General features: G+C 46.2%; 1 protein-coding gene across 1 annotated transcript in view; it reads left to right on the top strand.

Annotated features, from left to right (window-relative positions):
- grm8 (glutamate metabotropic receptor 8) overlaps positions 1–20253 on the top strand; it is a 272924-nt gene that overhangs the window by 96178 nt on the left and 156493 nt on the right. Inside the window, exon 3 of the mRNA XM_033037645.1 lies at positions 14845–15061. Coding sequence (XP_032893536.1) covers positions 14845–15061 — 217 coding nt within the window. The remainder of the gene's footprint in view (positions 1–14844; positions 15062–20253) is intronic.

Below are 20253 nucleotides of genomic sequence, written 5' to 3'. Positions count from 1 at the left end.
CCCTTCTTCAGACTGAGATTGAGCAGAGAGGGGAAACTGGAGGCATAAAAAGGCACGAAGAACAAATGAATGAAAGGTATGAAAAGAACCGATCAAAGCCAGCAACGATGATCAAAGAGAGGTGGAGCCCACAATGGTCCATTGTTGGCTGTGGAAAAGGTGACAACCAGTAGATCCAAACAGGGAAACTAAGCAGGACGACAGTGAAACTAGTAGGCCGACTAGGGTGGGGGGAGGTTCGGAAAGAGAGGGAATCCAAGGTTTATTTGAAATTAGATAAATCAATATTCATATTCATTGGAATGTAAGTAGCCCAAGCAAAATATAGGTGCTGTTCCTCCAGAGATGCTGCCTGACCCGCTGAGTTACTCCAGCACTTTGTGTCTATTTTTGAAGTCGACTTCAATGCTGCACTGAGGGTGATGCAGGTAAAGGGAGGGAGGTTCACGAGAAGCAACCCTCAATCTAGCTTTTATATTACTTCCCTTTTGGGATAACTTAAAGCTTTTCATAGCCAGTCACTCACTTCGGAGATGAGCTCACTGCAGTAATTTAGGCAATATAGTTGTTAATTTGCAATCTGCTACCTGAGACAAATGTGATAATGACCAGATGTAATTAGAACAAAGGGAAGAGATGATTATGACCAGATAGTCTCGACTGGACTATAAACAAGAGTGAAGACCAAATGTGCTGCATGGCTGCCTTCTGATCCACAATCAAAGCAGTTTCTATCTCTTTAATTTTAGTCTAGTTACACAGTGTGGAAACAGGCCCTTCAGCCCATCGATTCCACGCCAACCAGTGATCCTTGCACACTAACACCACCCTACACACACTAGGGACATAGTAACATAGAAATAGGTGCAGGAGTAGACCACCCGGCCCATCGGGCCAGCACCGCCATTCAATGTGATCATGGTTGATCATCCACAATCAGTACCCAATACCTGCCTTTCTCCCCATATCCCTTGAATCCATTAGCCCTAAGAGCTACATCTAACTCTCTCTTGAATACATCCAGTGAATTGGCCTCCACTATCTTCTATAGGAGAGAATTCCACAGATTCACAACTCTCTGGGTGAAAAGGTTTTTCCTCATCTCAGTCCTAAATGTCCTACCCCTTATTCTTAAACTGTGACCCCTGGTTCTGGACTCCCCCAACATCTGGAACATTTTTCCTGCAACTAGCCTGTTCAATCACTTAAGAATGTTATATATTTCTATAAGAACCCCTCTCATCCTTCTAAGTTCCAGTGAATGCAAGCCCAGTCGACCCATTCTTTCATCATATGTCAGTCCCGCCATCCTGGGAATTAACCTGGTGACCTGCGCTGGACTACACCTCAATGGCAAGAACTTATGATCGTATGAACATGTGGTAGTTATATGTTCTATGCCAGCTATACAGTGGGCCTTCACTTCGGGAAACTGGCAGCAAAGTGAGAAGAGCGGCTTCAGCACTGTTTCTAACATCGTAGGATATCCCCAAGGTCTAGGCCGCCATTGATTACACACCTTCACAAGAGATTGTCACCTTCACGAGCAGAGGCTTCTATTCTGGGAGTGTCAATGAGCAGCAAAACAACAAGGCTGCTGTCAGAGTGTCACTGCTGTAGGGGAATCCATGTCTGAATTGGAGGTGATGTGTGGGGGCAAGGCTTAAACAATATTTGCATCAGCGCTTCTTATTCTGCCTCCTGTTACTGATGATAATAAAGGTCATCGATGGCCTAAACACACAGAGCAGTGCAGGCATCTACTCAAATAATAATTAAACAAACCAAGTGCACGGTGAAGCAGTGAAATGCTGGTTGTAAAATTGTAAATTGTCCCTAGTGTGTGCGGGCATCATTGGTCGGCACGGACTCGGTGGGCCCAAGGGCCTGTTTGCCTGCTGTATCTCTAAACTAAATTAAACTGTGCCTTAGACCTTTCCCTTGAACCACTTCCCTCTCTGTTCTTCCAACATCCTCGGTACGGTTGACATCTTTCTTAATCTGGCCGCCACTCCTGCATTGTTGATGTGAAGTGGTAGCGTGGGCCAGCGATCTTTCTTTACATTTTTATCTCTCGGCCTGGTATGCAATCTTCCCTGCTCATGACCTCTTGAAGCTGCAGAGAATGGTGTTCACAGCCCGGTCCATCATATGCTCGTCACTCCCTTCCTTCCCATCTATGTTCATGGTGGAAAACTCAAAGTGCTGGAAGATCTCAGAAGGTCAGGCAACATCTGTGGAGGAAACAGATGGGCGGGTGTTTCTTCTTCTGACAAAGTAGTCCTGACCCAAGACATTGTCCATTCCCTCCACAGATACTGCACAGATGTGTTGGAGTAACACAGCGGGTCAGGCAACATCTTTCCATGAGACCCTCTCTCACTGCTCCCCCCTCCCCATGACTTTCAGTCTGAAGAAGGGTTATGACCTGAAATGTCAGCCATCCTTTTTCTCCAGAGATGCTTCACGACCCGCTGAGTTACTCCAGCACTTTGTGTCTATCTTCGGTATAAGTCATCATCTGCGGTTCCTTCCTCCATATTTTGCCTGCTCCACTGCGTAATCTCCTCAAGATATGCCAACTTTGAAGTTCTCCTCCAACCTCTCATTGGAATTCCGTGAGACCCTCACTCAATGGTGCCCCCCCCCCCCCCCCCCCCCCAACTTCCAGTCTGATGAAGGGTTTTGACCCAAAACGTCAGCCATCCTTTTTCTCCAGTGATGCTGCCTAACGGTGGTGTAGCAGTAGAGTTGTGGCACCAGAGACCCGGGTTCGATCCTGACTACGGGTGCTGTCTGTATGGAGTTTGTACGTTCTCCCCGTGGGTTTTTTTCCGAGATCTTCAGTTTCCTCCCACACTCCAAAGTGGTTGGAGGTTGCAGGTGGTTGCCAGAGGTTGCAGGTGGTTGCCAGAGGTTGCAGGTAGTTGAAGCAGGTAGGGAGATTGACAAAAACCTCCGGGAACCGCACGGAAACCTTGGGTGGGGAGCAAAGTCTCCAGAGGTTTCCGTTCAGATTTCCTAAGTGGGACAGGGGCGTTATACTCTAAACTCAACTTTTTGCATTTGAGTATTCTTTTTGAACTATTTCTCTTTAGCATGCAGCGGTACCTACGGTTGAAATGTTTATTACTGTATGTATACTGTTTACTCCGTACCCTGGTGTATAAGACAATAAACTAATCTGAATGGATTGGAATGTCTGTCAGGGATCAAGGTAAACATTAAATGGAGTACATGTTATGTTTTAGGTTTTGTTTAGTCTTTAAATCAATTTGTTTGACTTAGAGTCATAGAGTCGTACAGCGTGGAAACAGGCCCTTCGGCCCAACTTGCCCACACCCAACAACATGTTCCATCTACATTAGTCCCACGTGCCTGCGTTTGGCCCATATCCCGCTGAACCAGCCCTATCCATGTACCTGTCTAATTGCTTCTTAAACATTACGCTGGTCCCTGCCGCAACTACCTCCTCTGGCAGCTCGTTCCATACACCCACCATCATTTGTGTGAAAAAGTTACCCCTCAGATTCCGATAAAAATGTTCCCTCTGTCACGTCAAACCTATGCCCTCTGGTTCTCTTTTGCTTCAATTGCATTTGGAGTTTTTGAACGTTTCTGAACGTTGGAGGCTTTCAAAGCTTTTGCAGGGTTTTGATAACAGACTAAGCCCAGGGACTAGACTTCACTGGCAGTCAGCGTATCTCGGCAGTTTCATTGACAGCACTTGATCCTCTCCCTTCCCCACCTCCCTTCCTTCGACGCCACAAGATGACATCTACATGTCAGGGCACTGACACTGCACCACCAAAGGCACGTTTGGACCTTTTCCTGTTGATCGGCAGCAGACATGAGTGGGTATAAAATTTAAGCCTGAACAAGCAAAATGAGGAATTGCTGTGAATTCGTGCGTTCATGGGGAGAACGTACGAACCCCGTACAGACAGCGCCCGTAGTCAGGATCGAATCCGGGTCTCTGGCGCAGTAAGGCAGCAACTCTACCGCTGCGCCACTGTTCCTCCAGCTCTTTGTGTTTTGACAATATAGATTCCTCCATGCAAATCCCTGGAATGGATTTCAATTGAGAGCCTTTCACCCAAAAGCAACTATCCAAGTCTCACGTTGGAAGACATGGGGATATCGCATTTTGAACTGGGTGAAATTTCCTTTATATCTGGCAGACAGGGAGAGGCTTCAGAGGGTAACTAGGACAGCACAGAAGATCATTGGTTGCCCTCTCCCCTCCCTGATGGATATTTACACCTCCCGCTGCCTTAGCAGGGCAAAGAATATCATCAAGGACAGCTCCCATCCTGCGTTTGGACTGTTCGACCTGCTGCCCTCTGGAAAGCGCTATAGGTGCATCAAAACTAGGACAAATAGACTCAGGAACAGTTGTTTTCCGAAAGTCATAACTACTCTTAACTCACACATGCACTGACTTCACAGCCCAACACCCGGACTTCCATCTATTCTATCCACGTACTGAAATTTGGAACTGTAATGTGTAATTTTTAATATTTTTAAAATAATTTTTAATATTTTAATATAACTTTTAAACATCTGCCTAAGAATACTACCTATTCATCCTTCACCATTTTGCCTTTATAGATATGTATATAGCGCCGCAGAATTGTGCACCTATCCCCCCCCCCCCCTTGTTTTCTTTTCTGTTTCTTGTTTTTTGTACTAAATTATATGTATGCACTGAGTACGAGCTGCTTTTAATCTCATTGTACATGTATAGTGACAATAAATGGCATATCTATATCTATCTTTGTTTGTTTGGTAATTTCTTTCATTTGCCAGGAGCGGCACGGTGGCGCAGCGGTAGAGTTGTTGCCTTACAGTGCAGAGACCCCGGGTTCAATCCTGGCTACCAGCGCTTGCCTGTACGGAATTTGTACCTTCTCCCCGTGACCCCGTGGGTTTTTCCTCTGGGTGCTCTAGTTTCCTCCCACACTCCAAAGGCATACAGAGTTGTAGGTAAATAGGCTTCTGCAAAATTGTCCCCAGGTGTGTAGGATACTAGTGTACGGGTGATCGGTGATCAGCGCGGGGTGGATGGGCCTGTATCCACACCCTATCTCTAAACTCTCTTTAAAAATAAATTAAAAGTTTTTTAGTTTTTCAGAGATGCAGCACGGAAACAGGCCCTACAGCCCACTGAGTCCGTGCCGACCAGCGATCCCCGCAATTAACACTATCCTACACAAACTGAGGACAATTGTATTTTAAACACACCAAGCCAATGAACCTACCCAACCGTACGTCTTTGGAATGTGGGAGGAAACCAAAGAGAATGGAGAGAACGTTCAAACTCCGTACAGACAGCACTCTTGGTCAAGATCGAACCCGGGTCTCCGGCGCTGTGAGGCAGCAACTCTACCGCTGCGGCACCGAGCCGTGCCACCGAGCCGCGCCACCGAGCCGTGACACCTCTATAAACAAAGCCATTTGCTTTAGCATTTCCAGGTATTCAGATTCACAACATTTGTACCAATCTTTCCGAAAATGTAAATACAACGGAGATGGTGAATAATGGATCAGGTGCCCTAAAGCAGTGTATAAAGGAGAGGAAGAGTAGACAACATGGTCAACATTAATTACCTCCTCCAGAGTCATATTAAGCGACAGAGCTTTGCATCCACAGGCAAGAAGTGGGATTTGCAGATAATGAGCATTTTAACAGCGGGCGTACGAGTGACCTAATTGCTCACAGTTTCCAACCGTTTCCTAAAAGGTTCACTCATCAAGGCCAGGTCAGGCGTGGGCAGTAAAGATGGAGCTGACTTAACCCAGGGGCATTTGGACAGCTTCCTGTTTTTCTGGAGTTCGTGATTGCCATTGACATCGGGCTGCATGTGAAGGTAAAAAAGGGAGTGAAGATTCTTGTTGTCGGGATGAGTCGGAGCTGAGCAGATGAGGGCTGTAACCTGGACATCTGGATTCGGCAAATGTGGGGCCTGTGTTTATCCGTAAGATACACCTGAGGCTTGCAGATGCTCGCTTTGTTCAAGCTGAGAGCACAAGCCCTGCAAACAAAAATCTCCACTGTTCAGGTCCCGTGTTTATAGAGGCACAGCCTCCATCTGGTTTGGGCAATTAATTTCATTTTATTCAGATAATGCTGGCTGTTTGCCCCTTCTGTCGAACTTCCATGTTCCTTCTGGGGAACTTCTGTTATGGAGTAATACTTTAGTTTATTAGAGTCAGAGAGTCATACTGTGTAGGAAGGAACTGCAGAGACTGGTTTAAATCGAAGATAGACACAAATGCTGGAGTAACTCAGCGGGACAGGCCGCATCTCCGGAGAAAAGGAATGGGTGACGTTTCGGGTCGAGACCCTTCCTCAGACAGTGCAGAAACAGGTCCTTCAGCCCAACTTGCCCACACCAACCAACATGCCCCATCTGAACTAGTCCCACCTGTCTGCGTTTGGCCCACATCCTGTCCTATCCATGTACCTGTCTAAGAGATCCGGGTTCTTTACTTTACTGAACGTTTTTCCTTCCAATATTTAATATGTAAAAGAATATGTGTGTGTTCATGATTGTGTTTATAGTTTGTTTGGTTGTTTGTTTGTTTGTCTTTTTGCACAAAGTCCGCGAGCATTGCAACTTTTCATTTCACTGCACATCTTGTATGTGTATGTGACGAATAAACTTGACTTGACTTGACTTGACTTGATCCCGAATACGGGTGCTGTCCGTACGGAGTTTGTACGATTTCCCCGTGACCTGCGTGGGTTTTCTCCAAGACCTTCGGTTTCCTCCCACACTCCAACAGGTTTGTAGGTTAATTGGCTTGGAGTATGTGTAAATTGTCCCTAGTGTGTGTAGGATAGTGTTAATGTGCGGCGATCGCTGGTTGACGCGGACTTGGAAGGCCGAAGGGCCTGTTTCCGCACTGTATGTTTAACCAAAAGAACAGTACTTAGAGCCTATGTTGCATTGCCTGAAATTCAGAAGCTTTAAGACAAGAAGTGAAAAGGTGACGATTGATGTGACGAAGATATTGATCGGGGTGATGGAAGCCCTTTCCGTTGATTAGAGTTTGGGGTCTGATATAAACACGAGGAGTGAGGGTAATGAAACAGTTCCACACACAGGCAGTGGGATAAGGCGGAGCTCTCTCCTAGGCTGGGATTGCTGCTCTCACTGATTGCTAAAATTATGTTGGAGACCTATAGATTTTTGTTCATTAAAACTATTAAAAGATGCAGGGGAGAAGCCCGCCACATGGAGCTAGATCACAGAGCAATCACTGCCACATACAATGACCAAGCAGGGGCTTGAGGGGCTTATAATGTAAACCTGGTCCCTTGTACTAAGAATTTAATGTCCGAGATTTAGTGAGCAGATTGTGTGACTTTTGCACTTTGACGTCATCCTTGTTTTAGATGTGTAATTCCACTGCAACCTAGCACGTTGATTCTTTGTGCAGGGAGGAACTGCAGATGCTGGTTTAAACTCAAGATAGACGCAAAAAGCTGGAGTAACTCAGTGGGTCAGGCAGCATCTCTGGAGAGAAGGAATGGGTGATGTTTCGGGTCGAGACCCTTCTTCAGTGTGAGGATGGGGCTCGACCCGAAACGTCGCCTATTTCTTTTCCCCAGAGATGCTGCCTGATCCGTTGAGTTTCTCCAGCCTTTTGCGTTCATCTTCACATTTATTCTTTTTGTTGATTCAGGCATATGTCAAAGTTCACAGAGATCAAGTGTCAATGTGAGGTCCCCCGTAAAAATTAAAACCTAGTGAATTTCTAATCGTTACTTTCCGATTTAAAAGGCTGCACATTTTTTATGGCAGGCAGGATTGTAAAATAATCTATAAATTTATATCTGTGAACATTATGAGTCATAAGCCTTTAAGTGTTAGGATTATTCCTGTCACAAATCCTGGAATTAAAATCGCTCTCTCCGTCTTGTGTGAATTGCAAGTTAGATTAGTTAATTTCTTTAGTCAGAGTTTGGTTTTTACTTTAGAGAAACAGTGCGGAAACAGGCCCTTCGGCCCACCGAGTCCGCACCGACCAGCAATCCCCATACTTTAACACTACCCAACATACATTAGGGATCATTTTGCATTTAAACATTTATACCAAGCCAATTAACCTACAAACCTGTACGTCATTGGAGTGTGGGAGGAAACCGGAGATCCCGGAGAAAACCCACGTGGGTCACGGGGAGAACGTACAAACTCCGTACAGACAAATGTCAGTAGTCAGGATCGAACCCGGGTCTCTGGCACTGTGAGGCAGTAGCTCAACCGCTGCGCCAACGTGCCGCCCAGAGGGTGGTGAATCTGTGGAATTCATTGCCACAGACGGCTGCGGAGGCCAAGTCAATGGATATTTTTAAGGCGAAGATTGATACATTCTAGATTAGTATGGGTGAAAGCAGGAGAATGGGTTTGAGATGGAATGATAGATCAGCCATGATTGAATGGCGGAGTAGACTTGATGGGCCGAATGGCCTAATTCTGCTCCTATCACTTATGAACTTAAGAAACTTATGTCAGTAATTTTGACCTTGCTACTTAGATTAGAAAGGTGATCGTTAAGAGGCAACTCAGGGTGTTGGACACGGAAGGCAATTTTGCAGATGTCATTTATTTGGTCATGTGTTACTTAGACTGACCTTGGAGGCATGGGTGAGACCAGGGAACCTACCCTTGCACTGGGGGCATGTCCAAAGTTACCATTCAATGCACTGCTCTTCACAATCATTCCGTTTAGTTTATTATTATTACTGTGTACTGAGGTACAGTGAAAAGCTTTTGTTTGCATGCTACCCCATCAAAGGAAAGACTATACATGAATATAATCAAGCCGTCAGCAGTGTACAGATGACGGATCATCATCATCATCATCGGCGGTCACTCGTAACGGGTATGACTGTCTTCATGGAGGATGCCCGTGCGTGACTTTGTTTAACGTGGGGAGACATGCATAGACAGCCACCTTGACAGATCTGGGTCAGGATCCAGTGGCATGGAGTCCAAGACGACCGGAGACCCTTTTCTGCTGCAGCCTTCATCCGCCTTCCCAGCCGTTGTGACGCTCCACTATAGTCAGCCATCGTCCTCCGCCTGTTCCACCGTTGAGGTCTTGGTTGGATTGGTCTTTGTCAGGGACCTTACCGCCATGGGTGGCCCTACCAAGAGCATAGCTCCAGACGGCATCGCTCTCAGGATCTCAGGACCACACAAGCTTCTCCACCACGACAAGGTGACAATCCATGGAGAAGACACAAAGGACACGACCTTTAGTCTGATCAACGATAGTTCAAAGGCCTCCAGTGAGGTAGAAAGGAGGTCAGGACCGCACTCTAACTGTATTCTTTCCATTGCCTGAAACACAAAGTGGGTCAGTGGGACAGAGAGCATCTGTGGAGGTCATGGATAGATGATGTTCCGGGTCTGCTGAAGGGTATTGCCCCAAAACATTGTCTATCCGTATCCTCCGCAGACGCTGAATGACCTACTCCAGCACTTTGTGTTTTTACTGATGATTCCAGCATCTACAGTTCCTTGTGTCATCTCCTTTCCACTGCTTGTTTATCTCTCACATGGAGCGGTGTTCATGCTTTCTTTAATAACAGCACCTCTTTCTAGCTATTAATTACTTCAGCCAGAATATTTGAGTTTGGAAGCTGGGTGCTCAATCCAACGACTGTGCCACCATTTTTGAGATGTGCAGGTTTGCAATCTTTACTGAAGCTGATTAACCTTTAACCTTAACCTGATTAACCTACAAACCTGCACGTCTTTGGAGTGTGGAAACCGGAGCACCTGGAGAAAACCCACACGGTCACAGGAGGAACGTACAAACTCCGCACAGACAGTACCCGTAGTCGGGATCGAACCCGGGTCTCTGACGCTGCAAGCGCTGTAAGGCAGCAACTCTACCGCTGCACCACCGTGCCGCCCAGCGCACGAATATGTCTTATGGACTCATCCATTCCCCCCAGGGGAGTTTCCTGGCCCGCTGCATTCCTCCGGCACTTTGTGTTTAGCGTTGGCTGGTGTGCGGTCGCCCTGGAATTATGAACGCTGAAGCAAAGAAGGAGTCTTTGCCGTTTGCACGAATCCACAGTGAGGCGTGCAAGCAGACATTTTGTAAAAAACGCACAAACTGGTCTTATGCACAACCGAGTTACTACTCTGCAGTGTATTCAACGTGAATTCATTTTGCAAAGCGTAGCTTTTTCTTTGGTTAAGTTATTTCCAGATTCTCCCCAACCTGCTGAAGGTACGTCTCACGTCTCTATGGTCACCATAATGTATTGGCAGGAGGAACAGCAGCAGGTTAAGCTGCATAATATCATTCCTTCAACTGTATTCCCTTGTCCCTAATGTGATAGACCTCCCCATCATTGCACAGAGTTCCATCTGGTAGGTTGGCGGAGAAGTGACAGGATTCGGTTTCAGCTGTGACAGATACTCTCGATGGGGAAGTTGTTGCTTGACCCGGGCCAGTGTTCATCTCACTGATGTGGAGGCACTCAGCCACACAGAGCTGCTGGGGAGAGAGAGAGAGAGGGAGAGAGAGAGGGAGAGAGAGAGGGAGAGAGAGAGGTAGGAGAGGGTAGAGATAGAGGGCCGCGAGCGGGAGAGAAGAGGGAGATAGAGAGGGTGAGGATAGGGAGATATAGAGGGATATATAGATGTAAGGGTAGAAAAGAAGGAAATAGAAGCCGCTATTTTTTTAGTTCGGTTTTTTTTGTGGCAGCTCTATACGCTCCTCGTAGCGAGACTACATGAGAGAGATAGATAGAGAGAGAGCACAACCAAGCAACATGCATAAAAGGCAAACATCTTCTCTTGAACGTTTATAAGAGAAACTTAAAATGAAGTCTAACTGAGACTTTTGCAATCTGAATGTTATTGAGAGTAGCTTTTCATGTAAAATCCTTTAATGTTTAAAGCTATTTATTCCCAATAACATTCAGATGGTGCTTCAGAAAAGGCAAAAAATCGATTTGCTTATTTATGTCATCTATGGTGTTTGAAATGAGTAAATGAAGTTAGCTATAATCTAGGGTAATTGTCAATCAAAACAGCATAAAGCAAATATTTAAACAAATTATTGCTTCAAGCAAAGAAAATGGTGCGTGCATGCATGTGTGTGCATTGTGTGTACTTGTGCATGTGCTTGTGCGTGTGTGTATGCGTGTGCGTGCACGTTGTGTGTGTGTGTACAATGTGTGTGTATGTGTGCATACATGCGTTGTGCATGTGTGCGCATTGTCTACATGTGTGTACATGTGTGTGTGCGTGCATTATGTGTGCATACGTTATGTGCGCATTGTGTGTGCGTATGTATGTATACGTGCATTGTGCGTGTGTGCGCGTTTGTGTACGTTTGTGTTTGTGTGTACGTGTGTGTGCGTGCGTTGTGTGTACATGCGTTATGCGCGTTGTGTGTGCATGTGTGGACGTGTGTGTATGTGTGCATGTATATGTTATGTGTGCGTTGTGTGTGTCCATTTGTGTGTGTGTGTGTGTGTGTGTGTGTGTGTGTGTGTGTGTGTGTGTGTGTGTGTGTGTGTGTGTGTGTGTGTATACGTGTGTGCGTGCGTTATGTGCGCGTTATGTGTGCCTGGGTCAATTAGGCTCTGGTAATGATGAGGCTCCAGCTATGCCACCTTTCCTTGGGCACCATACTCACCGCACTGACCTGATCTTCCAAATGCTATCTGCCGATGACCCGCAAACCCTCCTCCCATCCAGACTTTGTTCATAAGTTCATAGGAGCAGCATTAGGACATTCAGCTCTTCGAGTCTACTCCGCCATTCCATCATGGCTAATCTATCTTTCGCTCTCAACCCCATTCTCCCCACAACCCTTGACACCCGTACTAATCAAGAATCGGTCGCCGATATGAAATGGACACAGGAGGTACTTAGGTTGACTGTCACTGGAAGGCATTGAAAGTGGGCAACAACCTTCAGATGTGTAGGAAGGAACTGCAAATGCTGGTTTACACTGAAGATAGACACAAAATGCTGGAGTAACTCAACGGGGCAGGCAGTATCTCTGCAGAGAAGGAATGGGTGATGTTACAGCTCAAGACCCTTTTTCAGACTGAGTTATTTCTCAGCTAACAATGAATCATTCTACATTTCCTTATCACCATCTGCTTTGATCTGTCGTTTTCACACCTTACCCTTCCATGTCTCTAGACTCCCTCTCCCCTGAGTGTCAGTCAGAAGAAGGGTCTCGACCCGAAACGTCACCCATTCCTCCTCTCCAGAGATGCTGCCTGTCCCGCTGAGTTACTCCAGCTTTTTGTGTCTCTCTTCAGGCGTTGGTGGCTAACAGGATCAATCTGAAGACAAGTAAAATGCTCCCCAGATGGTACACTGCAACATTGCAACACCTTTATTTATACTCAATGCTGTGAATTCTCATCCAAATGGAGTTGCATAGCAACCATCTATATGGGCTTTGGCTGCCAATTTCATCAATGAAAAATAGTCTTGTTTCGTTTAGTTTGGCGATACAGTGTGGAAACAGGCCATTCAGCCCACGCCGACCAGCGATCCCAGCACATTAACACTATCCTACGCACACTAGGGACAATTTACATTTATACCAAGCCAATTAATCTACTAACCTGTACTACTTTGGACTATCATGAAGATGGGTGCTGTCTGTACGGAGTTTGTACGTTCTCCCTGTGATCGTGTGGGTTTTCTCCTGATGCTCCGGTTTCCTCCCACATTTGTAGGTCAATTGACGTCAGTAATCTGACTTTACTGGACTCTATCTTGCGCTGAACTTTATTCACATTATACCTTTTATCATGTGTCTGTACACTGTGGATGGCTGGATTGTAATCATGTATTGTCTTTCCGCTGACTGGTTAGCAGGCAACAAAAGCTTTTCACTGTACCTCGGTACACGTGGCAATAAACTAAACTCAAACTCAATCTCAAACTCATTGGTCGGCACGAACTCGGTGGACCGAAGGGCCTGTTTCCATGCTGTATCCCTAAACTAAACTAAACTAAACTAAAAACACCACTTAGATCAAGAACCTGTCATCAGGTCTGAGCAGTGAACATTTCTGTTTTTTGTTTCAGGTTTTCAGCACCTGCAGTTTTTAGAGTCATAGAGTTATAGAATCATACAGTGTGGAAACAGGCCCTTCGGCCCAACTTGCCCATATCGGCCAGAATGTCCCAGTTACTCATCCACCTGCCTGCATTTGGTCCATATCCCTCTAAACCTGTCCGATCCATGCACTTGTCTAATTGTTTCTTAAACATTGCGATAGTCCCTGCCTCAACTACCTCCTCTGGCAGTTCGTTCCATACACACACCACCCTTTGCGTAAAAAAGTTATCCCTCAGATTCCTATTAAATCTTTTGCCCCCTCACCTTAAACCTGTCCTCTGGTCCTCGATTCCCCAACTCTGGGCAAGAGACTCTGTGCGTCTACCCGATCTATTCCTCTCATGATTTTATACACCTCTATAAGATCACCCCTCATCCTCCAGCGCTACAAGGAATAGAGTCCCACCCAACACAACCCCTCCCTGTAACTCAGACCCTCTAGTCCTGGCAAAATCCTCGTAATTCTTCTTTGCACCCTTCCCAGCTTGACAACATCTTTCCTATAACATGGTACATGGAATTGAACACAATACACTAATTCCTTACCTTTCCATTTCTCTCCTTTCCCTCTCCCCTGACTCTCAGTCTGAAGAAGTGTCTCCACTCGAATCGTCACCCATTCCTTCCATCCAGAGATGCTGCCTGTCCCACTGAGTTACTCCAGCATTTATTTTGTTTCTCTTCGGTGTAAACCAGTATCTGCAGTTCCTTCCTACACTAATTTTTGTGTCTATTTTGGGTTTTAACCAGCATCTGCAGTTCCTTATTACACAATGAATCGAGGACCACAGAACATGGGTTCAAGGTGAGGGGGAAAAGATTCACTAGGAATCTGAGGGGTAACTTTTTCACACAAAGGATGGTGGTTGTAGGGAACAAGCTGCCAGAGGAGGTAGTTGAGGCAGGGACTATCCCAACATTTAAGAAACAGTGAGAAAGGTACATGGAGAGGACAGGTTTGGAGGGATGTGGACTGAATACAGGCAGGTGGGACTTGTGTAGGCGGCACGGTGGCGCAGTGGTAGAATTGCTGCCTCACGGCACCAGAGACCCGGGTTCGATCCCGACTACGGGTGCTGTCTGTACGGAGTTTGCACGCTCTTCAAGTGACCTGCGTGAATTTTCTTTATTGAATCTGTGGAATTCTCTGCCACAGAAGGTAGTTGAGGTCAGTTCATTGGCTATATTTAAGAGGGAGTTAGACGTGGCCCTTGTGGCTAAAGGGATCAGGGGGTATGGAGAGAAGGCAGGTATGGGATACTGAGTTGGATGATCAGCCATGATCCTATTGAATGGCGGTGCAGGCTCGAAGGGCCGAATGGCCTACTCCTGCACCTATTTTCTATGTTTCTATGTGTAACTGGGACACCATGGCCGGTGTGGGTAAGTTGGGCCAAATGGTCTGTTTCCACGCTATATCACTCTATGACTCTAAGTGAGGCCTCACCAATGTCTTATATAACTGCAAGTGTGTAGGAAGGACCTGCAGATGCTGGTTTAAACTGGAGATAGACACAAAAAGCTGGAGTAACTCAGCGGGACAGGCAACACCTCTGGAGAGAAGGAATGGGTGCTGCCTGTCCCGCTGAGTTCCTCCAGCTGTTAGTCTCGATCTTATAAAACTGCAACATGTCCTCCCAACTCCTCTGCTTCAACTTCCTTGCTTCAATTGTATTTGCTGGGTTTGTGACTGCTATCTCTTGGCTTTTGATCCCTCAGATCCCGCAGATCAGCTACGCTTCGACGGCCCCGGAGCTGAGTGACAACACCCGGTATGACTTCTTCTCCCGAGTGGTCCCTCCCGACTCGTACCAGGTGCAGGCGATGGTGGATATTGTCACCGCCCTGGGATGGAACTACGTCTCCACTCTGGCCTCCGAGGGAAACTACGGGGAAAGCGGCGTGGAGGCATTCATGCACATCTCCAGGGAAACTGGTAAGAAGCGATCCCAATCTTGGATGCTCCCGGGTTTGTGAACACCATTTACTTTGTGGCATCGGCAAAACTCCTGGAAGGGGCACAGCTTGGGTACCCATTCAACACTCGTGGTGTTTGGGATCTGTACTTTGTGAAGGAAGTTCATAAAGTTCCAGGAGCAAATGCCTTCATAACAAGAGGAGTTGAGTATAGGAGCAAAAGAGGTCCTTCTCCAGTTGTACAGGGTCCTGGTGAGACCACACCTGGAGTATTGTGTGCAGTTTTGGTCTCCAAATTTGAGGAAGGACATTCTTGCTATTGAGGGAGTGCAGCGTAGGTTCGCAAGGTTAATTCCCGGAATGGCGGGACTGTCATATGCTGAGAGAATGGAGCGACTGGGCTTGTATTTGCTGGAATTTAGATGAGAGGGGATCTTAGAAACATAGAAAATAGGTGCAGGAGTAGGCCATTCGGCCCTTCGAGCCTGCACCGCCATTCAATATGATCATGGCTGATCATCTTATTGAAACATGTAAGATTATTAAGGGATTGGACATGCTAGAGGCAGGAAACATGTTCCCAATGATGGGGGAGTCCAGAACCAGGGGCCACAGTTTAAGAATAAGAACGGGGATGAGGAAAAATATTTTCACCCAGAGAGTTGTGAATCTGTGGAATTCTCGGCCTCAGAAGGCAGTGGAGGCCAATTCTTTGGATGCTTTCAAGAGAGAATTAGATAGAGCTGTTAAAGATAGCAGAGTCAAGGGGTTTGGGGGGAAGGCAGGAACCGGGTACTGATTGTGGATGATCAGCCATGATCACAGTGAATGGCGGTGTTGGCTCAAAGGGCTGAATGGCCTACTCCTGCACCTATTGTCTATTGTCTATTGAGCAGGATTAGGCCATTCGGCCCATCAAGGCTACTCCCTCATTCAATCATGGCTGATTTGTCTTCCCCTCTCAACCCCATTCTCCTGCTTTCACCCCATAACCTCTAACACTAAACAAGAGTCTGACAATCTCCGCCTTACAAGTATCCATTGACTTGGCCTCCACAGCCGCCTGTGGCAATGAATTCCTCAGATTCACCAGCTAAAGAAATTCCCACTCATGTTGTTGCATGTTGTTTCTCCTTTTATTCTGAGGCTGTGGGCCTCTGGTCCTAGACTCTCCCACCAGTGGAACCATTCCCTCCACATTCACTCTATCCACTATTCGATTGAAAGAAATAAGTGTTTATGTGCAATCATTGTTTTAATTAAATAGTTTTTTGCAGGTCTCTGGTGTTATGCTTCCTCAGTTATACGTGCATGTTAGAGCTGAGCAGATTGCTTGATTATCACCGACTGCCTTCTCACTTCATGTCTAATGTCGAGTCTAATTCTGGCTGAAGTAGTGATCGCTTCACACACGGGGAGGGAATTGTCTAACATTAGTCAGGGCTGCTGTATCTCCACCTTTACTTTTAACATCTGAGGAGATTAAAGAAGATTATTACAAAATCACCCCCCCCCCCCCCCACACCCCCCTCTACTTGGCGGCACGGTGGCGCAGCGGTAGAGTCGCTGCCTTACAGCGCAAGAGACCCGGGTTCGATCCTGACTTCGGATGCCGTCTGTATGGAGTCTCTACGTGCTCCCCTTGACGTGCGCTGGTTTTCTCCGAGTGCCCGGGACCTGTGTTAGTTCTTTTCCTCCCACACTCCAAAGACGTACAGGTTTATAGGTTAATTGGCTTCGGTAAAGTTGTAAATTGTAAATTGTCCCTAGTGTATGTAGGACAGTGCTGGTGTGTGAGGATCTCTGGTCAGTGCTGACTCAATGGGCTGAAGGGCCTCTTCTGTATCTTGAAACTAAACTAGTTAATTGATCTGGGACCATACCTTGATTTGTCCCCACTCTCAAGAGTTGATGGTGTTTTATTGTAATTTGTCCCGAAACGGAACAGTGCAATTCTTACTTGCAACAGCACAACAGATTTGCAAGCATATTACTCTGTAAAACCCATAATAAACAACAAAAGAAAGTTCAGTGTAGATATAGAAACAAACAGACAAATAAATAGACAATAGTAGGGCAAAGTCAAAAATAATACGCCCAAGTCTATGTAGTTCGGAGCCTATTTGGAGGTTGTTGTGTTTACTAGGCAGATGGGTGTAGAGAAGAAACTGCTCCTGAACATGGATGTTACAGTTTTCAGGCTCCTATACCTTCTTCCCGATGGCCGTAGTGAAATGATGATGGATCTCTGATGATGCTGACTGCCTTTTTGAGGCAGCAACTCTTGTAGATCCCTTCGATAGTGGAGAATCAGTGCCCCTGATGGACTGGGCAGTGTTCAACACGTTTTGCAGTCTCCTTCACTCCTGGGCATTCCCGCCACGGGTACCATGTAATTTGCCAGGTGAGGAGGGGGCTGTGGACCCCCAGCAGGACCGAAAACAAGACCTGTCGAAGGGCGGATAAGCTTCTAGCGATCCAACGGCCGTCCACATTTCAGTAGAAGTTGCGATCACTGTCGTACATGGCATTGTAAGGAACGATGATAAAGCACACACGCCAAAATCCTATACTTCCAACGGCAGAAGTCCGCAGGAACTGGAGGACAGAGATGTGTGGTGCGTCCGTCATCGTTCTCGTTGGAAACCAGCACCACTGCGTCGCTAATGTTTTCAAGTATGCTCCCTACATCTGTGGAAGTTAATTCTTCTACATTGGATGAGATGCACATGGGCCATGATGCAAATGGCAATTCAACACATGGAGTTGGCCTGATTCAACACATGGAGTTGGTTTTCTGTATTTTCGAAATGTATTGTATTGTATTGTATTGTATTCAAATTTATTGTCATTGTCTCAGTTAGAGACAACGAAATGAATTTCCCTTACAGGCAGTATCATAAAAATAAAAATAAATAAATAATAATAAATTATAAAACATATTAAAAATAAAATAGAATTTAAAAAAAAGCACAAACAGTGAAAGTCCACGACACAACATAAGACAGTGGCACCAAGGTGAGGAAGGCACCATAGTCCAGCCAGCCTCCACTCCGTTCTTCCCAGATGTTCACTCGTGGTCGAGGCCTTCCTAGCACCCGCAGTCGCCGCCCTGGGTGGCCCGATGTTCAGGCCCTCACGTCGGGCTGGTGGAACGCCGACGCCGAACCCTGACGGTGAACATCCTCCTCAGCGGCCCGGACCTCCCGATCAGCCGCCTCCCGCAGCCGGAGTCCGCAGCTCCCGTGTCCGCAGGCCGAGCCGGGCAGAGTCGCAGGACCCCGTGCTGTCCATCAGCGCCGCCCGCGTTGGGAGCCCCGCAAACCACAGCTCCAGGATGTCGGCGCAGCAGGTCCAGCACTCCGGGCTCCAGACGGCGATCCCCGGTAAGGCATCGCCAGCCCCGCGATGTATCAGCGCTGTCCCGCCGCTGCTGGAGCTCTGGTCGATCCCGGCAGGAAAGGCCACGCCTACTTTACAAAGGTTTTCTGTATTTTCGAAATGTAATTATTGTATCAATGAACATATCCATGTCAACAAGAGAAATCTATTTGGACAATATTATCTTAAATGAGAACACCATGTGCATTACATAGTCCAGTTAAGTCGAGTTTATTGTCATATGCACAGGATCGGTGAGCTACAGGTACAATGAGAATCTTGCAGCAGCATTACAGGCACATCAATTCTGAAACGTAAATGATACATAAAGTACACCTAAAGTCCACAAGACAGTGGAAAGAAAAAAACTGCGCAAAAAGCAAGACATTCATCCAAAATGTAATGAGAAAACAAGTCCATAATAATGCAAGATGTGGTCCATGGTGTTATATTTAGTTTCAAGTTACCGCAATTCAAAATGCTATTTTCTAAACTAAATTTGCCTAACTTGCATTTGAATGAATCGATAATCAATCTCCTCATCTCCCCAGATACACATAAGGAGCAAACTTGGTCACTGAAATGTATAAAGCTGTTGGCCCTGTTCTCCAAGAAACCTACTTGAGCCCAAGGCAGATTTAAATCGATCCAAAAAATCAGCAAACAATTGGAATAGATCGGGTTAAGGCGCAGAGTGTTATACCCAGAATAGGGGAATCGAGAGCCAGAGGACATAGGTTCAAAGTGAGGGGGGAAAGATTTACGAAGAACCCGAGGGGCAACATTTTTATACAAAGGGTGGTGGGTGCATGGAACGCATTGCCGGTCGAGGTATTTGAGGCAGGGACTTCATAAGTTCTTGGAGCAGAATTAGATCATTCTGCCCATCAAGTCTACTCCACCATTCAATCATGGCTGATCTATCTTTCCCTCTCAACCCTATTCTCCTGCTTTCTCCCCATAACCCCTGACACTCTTACTAATCAAGAATCTGTCATATCTGTCTAATCAAGAATACTATCACAACACTTCAGAAAGATTTAGACAGGTACATGGATAGAATAGATCTAGAGGGATATTGACCAAATGCAAGCAGGTGGGACTAGTGTAGATGGGCCATGTTGGTCGGCGTTGGCAAGTTGGGCTACAGGGCCTGTTCCACACTGTATGACTCTATGACACTCACACTTTAGACTGAAAAGGGGACATTGATCAGAGAAGGGGCATTGTGATCCATTCTCATTTAAAACTGATCTGACATCTACAGGTCGAACTGTATGTTTGTTGAAGCTGTCAAAAGTCAATGAGTTAAAAAACAGTGGTGTAAATTCTTGTCTATCGGTCTTGTTTAAGCCAGGTTTTATCAAGTGCTGTTGAAAATTAGTGATTGTACTCAATATCCATTCAATCGATCACCTCCTCATGTAATGATGTTGGTAACTGCATGCTTCAATATTACCTGTATGAATTACTTTAAAAGTCCATGAATGCATTCCGACTTCATCATTTTGTTTCCTGAAGCATATTTGGCTGTACATTATTTATTCAAGTTGGAGATTAATCAGCTGATCAAAAGAAATTTTCTTCTCATTAATTTTGATGCACTGGTTCATTATTAATCTATGTAGAAAGGAACTGCAGACACTGGTTTACCACAAAGATGGACTCAAAATGCTGGAGTAATTCAGCGGGACAGGCAGCATCTCTGGAGAGAAGGAATGGATGGTTTCGGGTCGAGACCCTTCTTCAGACTCACCTGGATAGAGGAGGTGTAAGTGAACCTCTGCCTCACCTGAAAGTCCTGTCAGGGTCCTTGGTCGGAGTCGAGGG

The sequence above is a fragment of the Amblyraja radiata genome, chromosome 19 (genome assembly GCF_010909765.2).
Source record: "Amblyraja radiata isolate CabotCenter1 chromosome 19, sAmbRad1.1.pri, whole genome shotgun sequence".
In the NCBI taxonomy this organism is placed as follows: domain Eukaryota; kingdom Metazoa; phylum Chordata; class Chondrichthyes; order Rajiformes; family Rajidae; genus Amblyraja; species Amblyraja radiata.
The sequence above is the reverse complement of the archived record's forward strand: the minus strand, read 5'-3'. Positions and strand labels throughout refer to the sequence as shown.